Source organism: Lonchura striata, chromosome 24 (genome assembly GCF_046129695.1).
Source record: "Lonchura striata isolate bLonStr1 chromosome 24, bLonStr1.mat, whole genome shotgun sequence".
In the NCBI taxonomy this organism is placed as follows: Eukaryota; Metazoa; Chordata; class Aves; order Passeriformes; family Estrildidae; genus Lonchura; species Lonchura striata.
The window spans coordinates 3118148-3134922 of NC_134626.1; the positions used below are offsets into that span (position 1 = coordinate 3118148).

At 50.3% G+C, this 16775-nt stretch overlaps 2 protein-coding genes across 3 annotated transcripts in view; one reads left to right on the forward strand and one right to left on the reverse strand.

The window, feature by feature from the left end:
- On the forward strand, nucleotides 1-11601 carry LOC110470334 (putative glutamate receptor). 2 transcript variants are annotated; one of them, XM_021529877.3, is made up of 11 exons: nucleotides 1-130; nucleotides 1645-1756; nucleotides 3423-3454; nucleotides 4419-4478; nucleotides 5121-5300; nucleotides 6081-6307; nucleotides 6570-6667; nucleotides 7156-7373; nucleotides 7868-8093; nucleotides 8521-8768; nucleotides 9866-11601. In XM_021529877.3, the coding sequence occupies exons 1-11, from the start codon at nucleotides 23-25 to the stop codon at nucleotides 9965-9967; spliced, it is 1611 nt and encodes a 536-aa protein (XP_021385552.1). In that variant the 5' UTR covers nucleotides 1-22; the 3' UTR covers nucleotides 9968-11601. The 2 variants fall into 2 exon arrangements, with proteins under 2 accessions (XP_021385552.1, XP_021385553.1); XM_021529878.3 differs by having other exon boundaries at nucleotides 1648-1756.
- The window catches only part of PANK4 (pantothenate kinase 4 (inactive)), an 18208-nt gene continuing 13019 nt past the window's right edge, over nucleotides 11587-16775 (reverse strand). Inside the window, exons 13-19 of the mRNA XM_021529876.2 lie at nucleotides 15683-15834; nucleotides 15186-15241; nucleotides 14723-14772; nucleotides 13458-13565; nucleotides 13201-13301; nucleotides 12703-12771; nucleotides 11587-11987 (exon numbers count right to left, since the gene is read on the reverse strand). Coding sequence (XP_021385551.1) covers nucleotides 11774-11987; nucleotides 12703-12771; nucleotides 13201-13301; nucleotides 13458-13565; nucleotides 14723-14772; nucleotides 15186-15241; nucleotides 15683-15834 — 750 coding nt within the window. The 3' untranslated portion in view covers nucleotides 11587-11773. The remainder of the gene's footprint in view (nucleotides 11988-12702; nucleotides 12772-13200; nucleotides 13302-13457; nucleotides 13566-14722; nucleotides 14773-15185; nucleotides 15242-15682; nucleotides 15835-16775) is intronic.

The window sequence follows — 16775 nt, forward strand, 5'->3', positions numbered from 1 at the left end:
CGGGTATTTATCCCAGCACGGGATGCCCAAACCTGCGGGACCCTCGCTGCCCTGTGCCGGGCATCCCGAGCAGCTCCCGCACGGACCCACGGACGGACGGACAGACAGACAGAGGCCCAAGGGAGTCGCTGTAAGTGAGAAACCGCCTCCAATTCCTGCTCTGCTTCTGGCAAGGGCAAAGCCTGCTGCCAGGCTCCTTCCTGGCTTTTTAACCCAGGTTTGCACCCTGTTTGTGCTTTTGGATAGTCCCTAAGCAGCGTGTTTAACAACTTTCTGTTCAAGGTGATGCCAGCAATGCCAGCTCTGATCAGTTTGGGTGTTTTTAGAGATCTCCTGAAGCAAAGATGATTTTGTTGCATGTGCCAAATTGTAAGAGGAAAGGAACAGGAATTTAGCAGCTAAACCTAGCAGGAAAAGCACAGCTCCTCCCTGGCTCAGCCTGAAGGCTGCTGCTTCTTTTCCTTTTTTCCCCCCGTGGTTGATGCAGCTGCTCAGTTTTTGTGCTGCTCTGGCAACAGCCAAGAGCAGCAACTACTTTGTCTAAAAAGGAGTTGTAGGATAAAGTCAGTGTTTGTTGGTTTTGTCAGCTTTTACAGAGATAGGGCAACTGAGAGGCATTTTAAAAGTTTTTTATTCCATTATCAGTCATAAAAACACCATTCTATTAGAAGCCAAGCCATTTCCTTGTCACAATGCAATAATCTTTCACAGTTCTAATTCTCTAAAATATCTGGTCTTTTTGCAAGGCTGTATTTTGAAACTTGTTGAGACTTATTTCTAGTTCAGTCTCTCAACAATGTCATCTCTATTCCATGGCCTTCCTGAGTGGGCACACCTTACCTCAGTGGTTGCATACAGATGTACAAGACTGTGTGAGCTTTCTGACAGGTTTTGAAAATTCCTCACAAATCCATTTCCCACAAGTGCTGGGTGATGTACAGCTCAGATCTCAGCCCTCTCCTCTGGGATCCTTTCACAAAGATCAACATTTTCCCATTTTGCAGAATTTTTTAACAGCAGCAATAACAAAATCAGCATTGAAATTTAACCTGGAAATAACCTTCTGTGGAGGTTTTAGTTATTTCTCTCATTAGGGAAAATGAGTGAGTGAAAGTACTGAGCTGTAATGCTAAGAGTTTTCATAGGAAATTTCCTAAAATCTGATGAGGTAAGATCAGTAAATCCTGTGTTTTCTGAGCATCAGTCAGCAGTAATGCCACATGTAGTATATTTTTGCCTGCACACTCTCATAAATGGTAAGTTTTCTTGGGCATTTAAAATTTATTTTTATTGTTTCTGGTGTAATGGTGTCCTGTATCTTTTTGGACAACAAATACCATTAAAAATATTGCTGCTGCTTCCTCTCCTGCCCTTTCCCTAGGGGGAACCCACAGGGAGAGAGCCAGCAGTGGGTAAATCCCCTTTTTCAGGTTTGTCACTTCCTTTGTGCTGCCGTGGGGACCTCACCAGAACCTTTCTTTAGTATTTGTTCTGGCTGAGCTCAGCAGTGACTGTTTTCAGCTGGAGATCTTGTTTGGAGTTGTGGCTCTACAGAAAAAGGAGCAGAAAATCCAGGACAAACTGATCTCACCCAGTGCTGAGGAACTGTAGAACCAGGTTTAACTGCTTGCCTTTCACCTCCAGCAGGAAGGCTCCTGTAGAGCAGCAGGAATTTCTGCTCCGATGGATAAAGGTCTTCACTTCACAATCTGTGTGGTTACAGCCGTGCTGCTCCTGAGGGAATCGAGCCAGGCAGGTGAGGAAAAGGATCCAGAAGTGTTGGCTGCACCCAAACCTGGTTTTGTTCTCCTTCAGAGCATTCATTCCTTCAGTTTTTACCTGCCAGTCTTGCAGGATTTTGTCCTAATCTCAGAATTTGCTTTCAAGTGGGTTATTAAGAGACACCCCAGGGCTCACCTTGTGGCTGGGACTTTGTGGGTGCTGCCACCAAGTGTCTTTGATGTCCCCAAGTGTCTTTGATGTCCCCAAGTGTCTTTGATGTCCTCAAGAGTCTTTGCTGCTACAGTTGAAAACCAGATGACAGAGATGGAGGAAGATGAAAAATGTCAAGAAAAAGGGTGGGCTTAGGTGTGGTTATTGTGGTTAAAGCTGCACTTCTGTGAGTTTTTGGTCCCTTGAGCTGCAGCAAGATGTGCTGAGGATGGGGGAGAAAACTGAGGTGAGGCAGTCAGTTCTGACCAGTGCCAGGAGCTTTTCCCCAGGAGTCCAGCAGGAACCTCCCTTTGGAAGGCTGGGCAAGCTCAGGGTAGCAGGAGCAAAGAAAAAGCTGATTTTTTTACAGCCAGGCACTTCCTGCAACCACCAGCCTATGGAAAAGGGAGGGATGAGCCCTTCCCTTTGTCCTGTGCTGCTGCAGCCTCCCAGGAGGATTCCCAGGATTGCGAGGAGGATTCCCAGGATTGCCAGGAGGATTCCCAGGAGGATTCCCAGCAGCAGCCTCGATGCTGGGCAGTGTCACTGCCATGACCTGGGGTTGGTGCTGCAGCCCCACCAGCCCTGGGCCTTTCAGGAGGGCTCACAAAGGGGCTTTGAGCTGGGAGCTGGAGCCCTCAGAAGGCTCTGCTGCCTTCCAAGGAACCCCACGGGGCCTCCAAAAGCTGCTGCTGGCTTTAAAGGGTTTCTAAAGGGAGACAAGAGAACTCCTTTGTGGAGATTTCCAGCCCCCATGGAGAACTGTAGTGGAGAGGGAAAAAACAGGTTTTGTTTTACAATAATGTGGAGTTCAGCACAAGGCCAGAAAATGCAACACCAAAGAAGGAAAAATAAATACATAATGAATGAATATGCTGTTATATTTAGAGAAAAACCCACAGCTTTTGCTTGAAAGAGTGAGAACACCCTGCGTTTTTTGGTTTGTCTTGAGGGATTTTTGGCTTTTGTGCTATGAATTCTCTGAGTCCAAGGAGCAATGCTAAGCAGATTCTGGAAAAATCATCCTGGGCAATTAATAAGCAATATAGTGACAAAATTGTGGTTTTAATTCTGCATCTCAGATGCAGAACCTGCCAGCAGTGAGGGAAAGGAAGAGTAAGAATAAACAGTGGCTGGGAAGTGGGTGGTGAGGAGCTTTTGGCTTCTCCTCAGGGGAAGATGGGGCTTGGCAGGAGTGGGGCAGATCTGGGCTGTGTGAGGAAGCAGAAGAGCTGCTGCTGCCCCTCCTCAGGGATGCACTGGATGTGCAGGAGCCCCCAGAGGGTGAGGGACATCAAGTGACATCATTAAGTGACATTAGAACCTCCTGCAGCTCCGTTCTGCTGTCCCTGCCTCCTTTTGTGCCCTGGGGGAGGAAACAAAGGGAGTTTGGGAGTTCAGGGAGGTTGCTCTGGCTATTTCAGTGCACTGTGAAATGAGGAGCTGTAAATCCAAGCGCTGCAAAATCTGATTTTGTTGTCTTTTTCCAGGAGCTGGGAGGAATGATGATGCTGTGAGTAAGGTATGTCTCAGTTCATTAGTGCAGAGCTACTGAGGAAGGCATGGGGCAGATCTTACATATTTAATTCAGAAATAGTGGTCAGAGTGTACAAAGGTTTTCATCTTTGAAGAGTTATTATTTTAAGAACACTGTTCATGGCTGGCTGTGTTGTTGTGCTGTTTTCCTTTGTTTGTTTCTGTGGGGTTTTTTTTGACTGAATTTTTGGCCAGAGCTTAAAATTCAGTTGTGCCCCAGGGAAGAACCTGCCAGTTGCCCTTTGTTAGTAGAGTTGTGGAACTTGTGATCACAGCCTTCCAGACAAAGCCCATCCCTCAAACCCTTCCAATTGCACAGAGAGAATTAAACCAAGATCATTTGGAAGGACTGAGGTTTCTTTTGGATGTTTTGTACTGCATATATATCTATATATTTATATATTCACACACACATATACACATCCTCTCTCTTACCCTGTAATTTTACAATAAGCAGATACATTTAAGGCCAACAAACCTCACAGAATCTGACACTTCACTAGAAAAAGCTACAATTGCTCTGAAGTGGCTTTGATGAGGAATCCTCTCGAGTGGGTGACTGTAAAATTCAAGATGTATCTTTAACTCAAGAAGTGAATCCACGTTTTCCTCTCCTCCTCTCAGATTTCCAACTGTTCTGTGTCTCCTGGAATTGCTCTCTAATGAGACCTTAATTGGCTGCTAATTCTTTTGTCTGCAGCAGGAATTGGTCTCTTGGGAAGGCTGTACACACCATCTGAAGGTGCATTTGCAGTGATTTCTGTCTGCACCAGGCAATGAAGTGAAACGCTGTGATTTATTAATTAGTTAGGAAGCAGCAGCAGCCAGCGCAGGTTTAGGGCTGGTTTAACCCCCCAACACCTCCCAGGTCACCCCAAGGTAAGGCCCAGCCTGATGGGGCCATGCCTGGCACTTTGAAATCCAACTGTTCCTCAATTTCTGGTTTGCAGGGCACAGACCCGCGGGGAGCAGGAGAGGGACTTCCAACCCTGACTGTCACAACCATCCTGGTAAGGCCGTGACAGTGGCAGGGAACAGCTGTGGCTGCACTTTGCCTTTTATTTGATTTATTTTATTGATGTGCTGGGGGTGTTTTGGGCTGGCTTTGACAGGGATGTCCCTGCTCCTGGTGGAGTTTTGGGGGTGCCAGCTGTCTGCAGTGGGCACAGGGAGGATTTGGGTGCTGTCCCTGGGGGCACAGGGTTGTGCCAGTGACCTGGAGAGGCAGCCAGGTTTCTGCTGAGCTGCACCTGAGGGGCTCAGTCCCCTGTGTGCTGTTTCTGCCCTGAGGTAGGAACAATGTAAAGGTCACACAGGGACAAAAACAGGTGATAAAATCCCCCAAATGCATCACCAGGTGCTCCAGGCAAGCAGGACTTTGAGGAGAAGCTGCAGCAGTGAATTTTCTGATCCTGATGTCAGGCCCTGCCCAAGCCTGTGCCACTCACGTGAGGCTTTGATGGGCCAAAATTAAAATATTTGGCTTTGAGGCTTTTGAGAAGAGATTGTCACTTATTCCTGCGGTGCCTGTGACCTGCAGGATGCAGCTGCCCTGGAGGTGTTTCATCTCCAGGGAAAATCTTCACGGCGGGGCGGGTTTGCCCGGGTTTAACTCCCCTGGGTTGAGCCGGGTGTGTGTCCCCCTCTCACAGGAGGATCCCTACGTGATGGTGAGGGGAGCAGAGCTGGAGGGGTACTGCATGGAGCTGCTGGCAGCCCTGGCGGGGATGCTGCGCTTCCAGTACCGCGTCAGGGTGGTGGGCGACGGCCAGTACGGGGCCGTGGCCGCCGGCGGCAACTGGAGCGGCATGATCGGGGAGATCCTCAGGAGGGTAAGGCCCAGCCCCTGCTCCTGAGCCACCCCGCAGGGACAGGGCGGCAGGAGCAGCTCCTGGGCTTCCGCAGGGTCTGCTCAGGGATTGAGGAACTCCTGTAGGAGGGATGAAGACTTGGAGTTGGGTTTGGCCAACGGGGGTGGAAGTACAGCGGCCACAGCAGAAGCCCCTGTTACAGCCAGGCACGCCCAGGGCTGCTCTTGTCTGTCTCACTGTTCCTCTGTACTCTGTGAGACTGCGCAGACACCTCGGCAAAACTTATCCTGAGCTTAACCCCTGGGTGAGACTCGTTTCATTCAGAATGGCAGTGCCCAGACTCTTCAAGAGATGCTGGAATACACATTTCACCCCATCAGGTGCATTCCCTGTGGCTGATGTTCTGCCATCTGTGGGGAGCACTTCAGTTAAAGCTCTTTGCCCCTCTGAGCTCAGTCTGTGCCCAGCTCTCAGCCAGAGTCAGACAGGAGCAGCCTTTTCTCCTGGGTGAGTAAACCCAGCCTAGCTCCTGCTGCAGAAGGAAACCAGAAGCCAACCAGATATCAAGCAGCACCTCACTGTGAATTATTCCACTGGGTGGAATTCCATTCCAGTGATTCCCATGGGAAACCTGCCCTGTTCCTTGGGACTCACATCCCAAGGCTGTTGACCTGGAGAAGTGATGCCATTTCAGCACCCACCCACTCAGCCAGGGAAGCGCCTGCTTGAGGGACAGAAATGTTTGAGGGGCAGAACTGTTCCCTGGGCTGGGTGGCTGATTGGTTTTTATCTCCTTGGCAGGAAGCTGACATTGCAGTGGCTCCACTGACTGTCACTTCAGCCAGGGAAGAGGTGGTGTCCTTCACCACGCCCTTCCTGCAGACTGGGATTGGGATCTTGCTCCGCAAGGACACGGCCTCCCAGGACATGTCTTTCTTCCACTTCCTGTCTCCTTTCAGCAAGGAGACCTGGACAGCCCTTTTATTTGCTTACCTGCTCACGTGCTTCTGCCTCTTTCTTGTCGCCAGGTACAAAAGCATTTCTGTTCACAGATTGTGTTAAATCAGTGCCTTTCTCACCTATGAAGAGATTAGAAAGTCCCAGGGAGCCTTTTGCTCTGAGGAACCTCCTGTACAGCTCTAGTACAGTGGCTGAGAAAGCTTAAACCCTGCTAGATTAAGCAGCATTAGGAGTGGGATCTCTCCGTGAGGAACACCAGATCTCTTGGTGGGGATTATTTTTATATTTTTTCCTCTGAGTGTCTGTTTTTATCCTGTCATTTTCCCACAGACTGAGCCCCTGTGAATGGAATGAGCCAAAGAATGAAGAGAACCACTTCACCTTCCTGAACAGCCTCTGGTTTGGAGCAGGAGCACTGGCCCTGCAAGGTGAGCTGGGGGGATGCACCAGAGCAGCTCTGGGAGCAGTGGGGTTTTTAGGATGATGGTGCACCCAGCACCAGTGACACTGGTGAAAAGGTGTCTCAGTAGGGACACTTGGAGCACTAAACCAGTTTGGGAAGGTGTGAGCACAGACCTGCTGGGCTTGGTGATTGACTCTGGCTGGGGAATATTTTCTGCTCTGGGCAACCATTGCTCGGGGCAATGCCCAGCTGAGCATGGCAGGATTGCTCTGTACAGAGGAGTTGTTCTGCAGCTTTGTGCCACTGCTGCTGCTCCAGCCCTGCCCTGCAGCTGCTCAGACCAGCACAGTGGGGCCCTCCGGGCTCAGGCTCTGCGTAGTTGCAGGGCAGGGTCTGCAGTTTGCTTTTATTTAAAGGGAAATCTCTGTAACTCAGGCTGCTGGATCTGCAGTTCTTGGTATGTCTCTGCCTCCCGTGTGATTTCTGGTGATTTCTTGGCTCCCTGTGGTGCAGGTGCCACCCCCCGGCCCCAGGCACTCTCAGTGAGGGTCATTGCTGTGGTCTGGTGGCTCTTCACCCTGGCCCTGCTGGCCGCCTACATCGCCAACTTCACGGCCCTGCTGAGCTCCGGCAGCGAGCAGCTCCCCATCCAGACCTTCGAGGACCTGGTCAAGCAAAGGAATCTGGAGTTTGGGACACTGGAGGGCTCCTCGACTTTCTACTACTTCAAGGTGCAGAGAATCTCGTTGTGCCCACACACAGGGGGGCTGTAGGACTGCTGAACTCTCACAGCTCAGGCCTTATAACCCCTACAACACCCTCGTCACTGTTGACTCCCTCAGATTTCCTAAATACTTCAAATAATATGATTATTGTTCTGTTCTGCCCTTCCTCCACCTCTTCTCACAGGAAAGCAGGCACAGAACTCTTACTTTTGTTCTGAATTCTCCTTTAGAAATCTCTCTGTTCTTCAGGGGTTGCCATTGTGTACGTTGGGCAGCAGGTGCCATCTGTGACACTTGCACCCCTGTGTGATGCCTGTCCCCAGTGCTGGGGACAATCTGTGTTTGCAGGGGCTCACACATGGTTTAAGTGCTCTTCTCCTCCAAACTGTTTTACAACCCTGGCACATACAGGCGGATGTTGGTTTTTTTTTGGTTTTTTTTTTTTTTTTTTGATGGTTGCCTCACCCTTGAGTTTTTCCTCTTGGATTTTTGGGCCGCAGAACTCCAAGAACCCCATCCACCAGATGATCTATGAGTACATGGAGAAGAGGCGGGAGCACGTTCTGGTCAAGACCTACCAGGAGGCCGTGCAGCGCGTGATGGACTCCAACTACGCCTTCATCGGCGAGTCCATCTCGCAGGACCTGGCGGCCGCCCGGCACTGCAACCTCATCAGGGCGCCCGAGGTCATCGGGGCCCGCGGCTTCGGCATCGCCACCACCCAGGGTGAGCCCCCGTCCCCTGTGCTCCCCACTCCGTCCTGGGAGGGATAGCAGGGACAGCAACGGGCCAGAGCCAACGCTGCTGTCAGCGTGACCAGACTGAAAACAGGGGCACTGCTCTTGGGGAATTAACGCTGGCTCTCACTTTGATCTCTGATCCACAAATATTCCATCTCCTGGTGTCCCCAGGGATGCAGATCCCTAATGCAATGAGCAGGAGACAGTCTGCTCATGTTCTTCCCAAAGCACCTTTGCTCTGCCCTTATCCCCCTGGTGTAACCACCCCTCCGGCCAGGGCAGGATCGTTGTTAGCCAGGAAAAGCCTCTGGCAGGCGGGGCTGCGTTCAGCGACACCTCTGACCCCTCTAACCGTGTTCAACTAAACACCAGGAGCTCTCCCATCCTCCTCTCTCTCCTCTCCCACTGCCCAGCATCCCCCTGGACCAAGCCCCTGTCCATCGCCGTGCTCAAGCTGCGCGAGTCGGGCGACCTGGACTACCTGCGGAACAAGTGGTGGGAGAGCAGCTGCCTGCGCCAGAGCCGCGAGCGCTGGGGGCCCCTGGAGCCGCCGGCGCTGGGGGGGCTCTTCCTCACGCTGGGCATCGGCCTCGCCCTCGGCATCCTCGCCGCCCTGGCCGAGCTCTCCAGCAGCAGCCGCCGCGCGGCCGCGCACGCCAAGGTGGGCCCTGGTTCCAGCCCCTGTCCTGCCCGTGTCCCTCCTTCCTCCAAGGTGGGCCCTGGTTCCAGCCCCTGTCTTGCCCGTGTCCCTCCTTCCTCCAAGGTGGGCCCTGGTTCCAGCCCCTGTCCTGCCCGTGTCCCTCCTTCCTCCAAGGTGGGCCCTGGTTCCAGCCCCTGTCCTGCCCGTGTCCCTCCTTCCACCCAGGTGGCCCTTGCACCTTGTCCTGCCTCCCTATGTCCCTCCTTCCACCAAGGTGTGTCCCAGCTCCTGTCCTGCCCCTCGTGTCTCTCCTTCCTCCAAGGTGGGCCCTGGTTCCAGCCCCTGTCTTGCCCCCTGTGTCTCTCCTTTCGCCAGGGTGGGCCCTGGCTCCTGCATTTAATTCTGCGTTGCCCCCTGTGCCCCTCCTTCCACCCAGGTGGCCCTTGCACCTTGTCCTGCCTCCCTGTGTTCCTCCTTCCACCAAGGTGTGTCCCAGCTCCTGTCCTGCCCCTCGTGTCCCTCCTTCCTCCAAGGTGGGCCCTGGCTCCTGCTCCAGCTCTTGTCCTGCCTCCCTGTGTCCCTCCTTCCACCAAGGTGTGTCCCATTTCCTGTCCTGCCTCCCCGTGTCCCTCCTGCACCAGCCAGGCCCCAGCATTTCCAGCCTGACCTTGGTTTTCAAAGGAAAGCTGTGCAGTAGGGCAGGGCTGAGGGGAGGCTGTGCATTTATCCTCAAAAATTCCAAGATTTCACAGTTTGGACTGTGGAATGGGTTTGTAGCCTGAACAGCAAAAATATAATATATAGAAATAAAATACCCCAGCACCCCTTCCCCCCAGCTCCCAAAAAAAAAAAAATTAACATTCCCTGAACTGCCAAGGCAGCCAAACTGGATTCCACTGCCCTGGGTGTTGGAGAGGACAGTAAATATCCTTAACAAGTTTATTCCCACTGGTGGCTGTTCTTTAGTCATCAGACAAGGAAAACACACAGTGAAACTGCACCAGTGACCCAGTGCGCCCCTTGGTGCTCCTGCTCTGCAGCCCTCCCAGTGTGCACGTGGAAAAGATGGATCCACAGAACAACCCACCCACAGCCTTCTCTCCCCACTTCTCTTTCAGAAATCTTGTTGCTCTGTTTTCACAGAAGAAATCTGCACTCGTCTACGCATAAAAGGAGCCGCCAGACAAAGCCAGGAGACATCAGGGAAGGCAAATGCTTGAGGAGTTTTTGCTGTTTTAGGGTTGTACCACATCCTAGGAGCTGTATCAGTGTAGGAAGATGTTTTTCTGCTAGTCTAGAGTGTTAGGTTGCCAATTAAACACACACAGAGCACTTCTGGAGTGGTAGTGGAGCTGCAGACACAAGGAAATTAAGTGGCTTGGAAGAATTTAAATTGGTAAGGGGGAGAGTGGAATTGTGACAAGTGGATAAACTGGAGCTGAGCTGGCCAGGATGGTGGATCCATGTTTAGGTTTGAAGTTCACTCTGTAAGTCCACAAAGGCCTGTAGGAGGAAGTGACTAGGGACAGGTTAATGTGAAGCCTCTGCTACTAATTCCTGTGTGAGGAACAGTCGTGGAACATTAAAGCTCATCTGCCTGTTGTAATCAGGAACAGCAGCTTAAGCATTGCAGCTATAAACAGCCTCACCCTGCCCTGCCTGAGCAGGAGGTGCTGGTCCCTGGGAAGGGAATTCCTGAATTCCTGAATCAGAACTGACAGTGCTGCTGTGCAACCCCAAACAGGCCCTCCCTGCACCCCAAAAAGGGAACCCCTGCCACCAAGGAACCACTGGAGCTAAGAAATGCCAGGCAGGGCTTGTCCTTTATCCCCTCCCATCACAGGATAAGGGCCACTGTGGGGTGACAGAGAATGTTTTGTTCTTGTGTCCCAAGAATTGAGGATTGACAGCAGAAATCCATCAGTACCAGAGCAGGGGTGTGGGGATGAGTCAAACACAGCACAGCCCCTGCTCCCCTGCAAGGGGAGATGTGAGGGTGTTCTGCATCACTCTCCTGCTCTCAAACAACGCTGAGGTTCAGGGGAACAGTTTTCTCAGCTGCATGTTGAACACTTTCCTCATTAAGCTGTTTTCCCTTTCAGAGCTGGGATGACTGAGGCTTTTAAGTCTTAGGGCAAATTGGTGGTGAAATCACTCCATTTATGAACTGCACAGCTGAAGGAGGGAAAAAGCAAATTGGGTTCCATGGGAATTGCTGTAATTGCACTGCAGGAACAAAGACACCCATCCTTGTCAGTCCCAGCAGAGAGAACTGAGGGCAATAGAAACCAGGAGGGCTGAGGCTGGGAAGTCCTGGGTGATCCTGAATCCAGCACTGCACACTCCCTGGGAGGAGAACTCGGTGAGACTCAGCTTCCAGCTGCTGTGAAGGAATTCAGTGCAGCTGCAGGACTGCCTCCCTTGTTCCTCCTGACAATGGGAACAAACAAGGGGTTAGGAATTCCAGGTGTTGGGAAACCAGGGCTGGTTCTTAACTCAGACTGCAACAGCCCTGGCTCAGTCACAGCCTGAGCAACACTTGTGGGGTGAGAAAGTGGATCAGCCCTTCCATCAACTGAACTGCACAGAGCAGGACAGCTTTGGGTAAGTCTAAAAGCTGAAAATGCAACATCAGAAAATGCAACGCCAGGTTCACTTAGCAGTTAAAAAATATTTGGTACGTGCTACGTCAGTGCTGGCAGAGTAGGCAGAGATGTATAAAAAAGGTTTCATTGACATTTAAATATATTTCTATATGAATGTCTCACAGAACAAAAAAATAAAGTCTTTTCATCACAAATACTGCAGCATTAAAATAAACACTTACCAAAATAAACAATGAGTGATATACATATATATATTTGAGTGTGTAGACTATAGAGTGAATCATATTGTCGCTTTTTTAAGTCACAAAAGCACAATATAAATACGGAATTTCCTGTGAACTCTTGTCCCTGTTGTAATAAAAATACATTCTTTACAGTTAAAGTAAAACTAGTGCAAGTCCATCGGCCGTGCCAGCTCCATCATTTACAGGGCACTTCGTACTTGAAGATGACGCTGAAGATTTTGCCCCCGAGGCGGTCGGCGAGCCAGGAGTTCTTGATGACGGCCAGCTTGAGGCTCTCACACCTGAGCACGGCGTAGTAGTTGGTGTGGATGGCCCTGCCCATGCCCTCGATGACCACCAGGTCCGTCTGCCGCTCCCGCACCAGCACGGCCAGGCCCTGGTCCAGGCGGCTGCAACACAGCGCGGTCAGAGCGGCCACGCTGCGGCCACGCTGCGGCCACCCCTGGCTACCACTGCGGCCATCCCTTGGCCACCCTTGGCCACGCTGCGGCCACCCCTTGGCCACCCTTGGCTACCACTGCGGCCACGCTGCGGCCACCCTTGGCCACGCTGTGGCCACCTCTGGCTACCACTGCGGCCACCCTCAGCTACCACTGCGGCCACACTGCAGCCATCCCTTGGCCACGCTGCGGCCACCCCTTGGCCACCCTTGGCTACCACTGCGGCCACCCCTTGGCCACCACCGTGGCCACACTTCATCTGCATCTTTCCCCCCCAGAGCTGCCAGCTGGGATTCTGCATGGAGTTACATGTGCCCACAAAGAGCGGCACCTGAAAGCCAAGGGGATCGATCCAAATGTTGAAATGCACCCAGTTTGGGAGTCTGACACAGGTAAGTGCTGTCTCCAATAGAGGAACTGATCTGACGTCAGCCATAACCACAGCTCCTCGCCCAGCTGTGTACTGAACTCGCACCTCACCCAGGGCCAAAAGCTGTCAGGCCTGAGCAGTGTCACAGCTCTGTAAATCCACCCTAAGCACCTCCTAATGGGTGTGCAGAAATGATTCCCAGTGGGAAGGGTGGCTGGGATGCTCCACAGGCAAACCTTTGACCATCCTGCAGCTGAGGGACACAAACCACACAGTGGCACTTTGCCCACATACCTCAGATCCAGGCATGGAGAGCTGGAGCCTGTCTGAACCAACAGCAGCTTCTCATCCCTCAGTGCAGAGCTGTTTAAAAAGACAAAAAACATTAAACACCTGCTTCAGCAGGGCCTTGCACATCTGAGAATAAGCAGAGAAGCAGAAATATCAAACCCTCTTTTACAAAGGTTTCCTTTGCTGCAGGGACTTCACCAGGAAACACAATGTTTCCTTGAGCATCCTCTCCTGGGGACACTCTGTGTGTGTCATACATGGATTTGTCTCTATTAACATAGAAAATTCCTGGCAGAGCAGCTGGAGTGCTTGTCAGGGAAGACACAAGAACTATAAATATGAGCGTGCCAGAAAGACACAATTTCTAAATTTTTCACTTCAATGAAAACAAATGCTCTGCCTTGGGCTGAGGCTGCAGCTAGAGATGAACAGTGAAAGGCAAAGCCAGGCTGGGCCCAGGAGCTGCTGTCCCCAGGGAGGTGTGGCTGAGCTGGTGCTTACTGGATCACGGGGTCCATGGCCGCGATGCGCTCGGTCACGATCAGGGACTCGCTGTAGGTGACGTCGTTGAGGGCAGGGCCAGAGTTACAGGCCAAAATCACCTGGGGAAGGTGCCAGGAGAGGTCACACAGTCAGGCTCTGGCATTCCAGGCGCTTGGATTATTCCCAGTTTGACAGAGAAGTGTCCTGCTGGTGGGCAGTGACACCTTCCAGCAGTTACCAAAACTCCATAGGAACAGGCAAGGAGAACCACTCACCTCTGTCCCTCTAGAAAGGAGCTCTCGGACAAAAGGAAAGACTCCTAAAATTATGTCTATCCCACTGTTATCTGCGAAAATTAAGGCACATTTATGAGGGGGACCCTCCTGCAAGAGAAAACCAATGCATTCAGGATGGAGCACCACTCACCTCAGGGAAGTTTGTTATTCACAGCTACTCCTCCAAACCCCCACATTTTATTCCCTCAAACATTTCAGCCTTTGGGTCTGGATTGCAGCAAACTCCCAGCACACACCAGTGACAAACAGGAGGAATGGGGCTCCCTGATGTTGTCTTTGCACAGGGGTTTAAAACAGTTCCTGTTTTAAAACATCCCTCAAGTTCCTGTGCTGTGTTTGAGACAGGGCTCTCAAACTCCAGCAATAAAACCTCCACCTGCTAGCTCCAGAGTCAGGCTGTGACCTGAACGCGCTGGTGCCAGCTGGACCTACCTTGGAGGGTGTTTTAAGCCAGCCTGGTGCTGGCTGAACAGGATTCCCTTCTGCCAGGAAAGGGCAGCATGGACTGTGGGGGCAGTGACATCCTAAAATGAAAAGATAGTGCCTATTCTCCATTAACCTCTTCATTTGTTCTCAACCTGGTGTTATGAAACTTAGTTCACTCCAGTTCATACTAGCAGAAGAACTGAAAAATGCTTAATTTTTAATAAAAACTGACAGGACAGTGCCTGTTGCTCCCTAATTATCCGTTAGACAAGATTAGCTGGTGCTTTGTTTTAGGATGGAGCATGTAATGATTTGTCATAGTCTGCTCATCCCCAATCTTTAGGCTGCCATTTTCAACAGAGAGATTTACACAAAGACACAAAAGCTTTTTAATTAATCTTAATTAAATGGTAAAAGAGATCACATGGGAAAAAAAAAAAGCTTTACTAATTGGTAAGTTCATTACTTCCAGCAAGCTCTTGCATTAATGCCAGTTTTAGGTTGGCTATTCAGGGGCAGGAATTACTCAAACACTACATTTGGCCTCAGGTTCTTAATTTCAAGGGTCTGGGTGTATGGAAATAAGAGCCCTGATAAGGAGGGGAGGCTCTGGAGCAGCTGGGCTCCAGTGGGAATTCAGGGAAACAGCTTGGGAAATAACCAAGTTTTAAACTAATTCCTTTACTCCTTTCTTTATGGTGAATTAGAGATTTGTTTTGGGCTGTCTGAACAGAATTCTGTTCAAACCCCATGATTACCAAGGTGGTTGGATGATTAAGGTGGTTAATTAGTGGGTTTAAGGCCACCCAGGGTCGTACCTTCAGTCGCTCCAGCCACTGGCTGTAGGAATCTTCCAACCAGGGACGTTCTGTGGCACAGACAGAGCAGTGTCAGCATTTCTTACCAGCAGCCACTAACTCTTATCAGCAGTCATTCTGCACATGGTACAAGCAGGAGGTTCACGCTGCACTCACTGAAGTTTAGAATGTTCAGTGTGTAGCTGTTATGGCTCCACAAGAGCAGGCCTGAAGTGGAATTTTCACACTCGAGCTCTGGAGTGGTGTGAGCTGGGTGTGGACCCCCCAGGACACTGTTCCCAGGCAGGGACACAACAGTGAGTGACCATCTCTGTGTTTAAGGAGACAGTCTGCAGGTTTAATTCCTTTAATTAATCCTAACAAGCCCTAATGATTCTCTGTCATCTGGGTAGCAGAACCCCCACAAACATTCCCACTCCATTCCCTCATGAACATCCAACCAAAAGCAGGGATCTGCCCTTACCTTGGAGCTTTGACTTGGCTTCTTCAAACCCAAACTGTGGCTCAGATTCCAGAACACTGGGACAGGAGAGAGACAAAGGGCACACAGTTCAACACCTCCATCTCACACCACTGGAATTCAAACATTTCTTTAGCTGGTGCCCAGCAATTTTACTGCACTGCTTATACTGGGGGTGTCTGTGGGTCCCAGGACTGGGAAATGTATTTTGTGATCATGTTAAAAACAAAAAGCTCATCAGGACATTAAATCAGAGTTCTGATGCTATAAGAAAACAGCCTCAGCAATGTACAGATGTTTGCAGGCAGTAGGCTACAGGCATAAAAGACTTTTTTGGGTCTGCAAACCACCATGGAATGTAATGACTTAAACCAGCTGTAAGATGTAACAGTGCTGTACAAAGGCTGATGGGGAGATTGAAGAACTTCATGTTTTAGGAGAAACCCCACAACTGGACATTCTGTAGCTTAAAGGGTGCTGTTAAAGGATGTAACACCTACTCTGAGACTGCCTTTGCTCCCCAGTCAAAGACATTCCCTGCCAGAAGTCCTTTCACCAGTGCAAACTGCCTCTCCTCCCAGCCCAGGGAATCCAGGGACTCGATCACACTCTGGAAACACTTTAAGGCTATTCCATTTTCTTTCTGCTTTACCTGTAAGACAGACAGGAAACACTGGATTTACCGACCAACATTTCTCACCCAGCTTTGGCTATCTCAGTCCCAAGGCCACGTTCAAGCATCTCCTCTGTGTTCATGGCCTCTCATGGACCAACCAATTATTGGTCAGTGTGCTTAGCACCAAGGAAAAGCCTCCCTGGATTCTCCCAAGAAGTGTCATGAGTGCCAGGATATGATCCATAGCCCAAGAATTACTTTTCTTAGCAAGTTAGAGGTGCAATAGATCTTGAGCAGATTGGGAAATGCCTCCTGGGCAAGATGGCAAATGGGAGAGTGAACATACAAAAACCTTGTAGCAATAACATGATGTATCAACCCCAGGAAACCACCACCAGCAGTCACACAAAATCTGAAGGGTGTTTTGTTTGTTTGTTTGTTTTTTCTTTGCATCATCCCAAATTCTCATCAGCTCTCAGGTTTTTTTTTCTCTTCTCTGTCTCCAGTGATATCACAGTTACAGGGGGAGTTCTCTTGAAAAATTTAAAATTATTCTGGGTACCAATATTTTGTCTTGGCAGTAAACTTGCCTGAATTACAAGAAACAAACATAAGCAAAAGCAACCTCACATTTGTTTTAGTCCTTTCTCAGAGCGAAGGTACCACATGACAGTGCAGCCAGGGAGAACTTTCTCTGTATTTTGCAGAAATATGTCAGCAGTCAGGAAAAGAGTCTTAGATCAGCCACTAGCACTGCTGTTATTTATATGTCACACAAACAAGTAGTGAGGAATGGACATACAGAAAGTTGATTTTTGAGAAATAATGATTCAAATCTCCTCTCCCCAAACATTTCATGTCACAGAACAAAACACAGGGAGGAAACAGCTGCACAGTGGCACTGAATGTTTTTAAGAGCAGGCGGTTGTGCATTGTGTCCACTCCAAGCCAGTGCTGAGAATCCCACAAGTGACAAA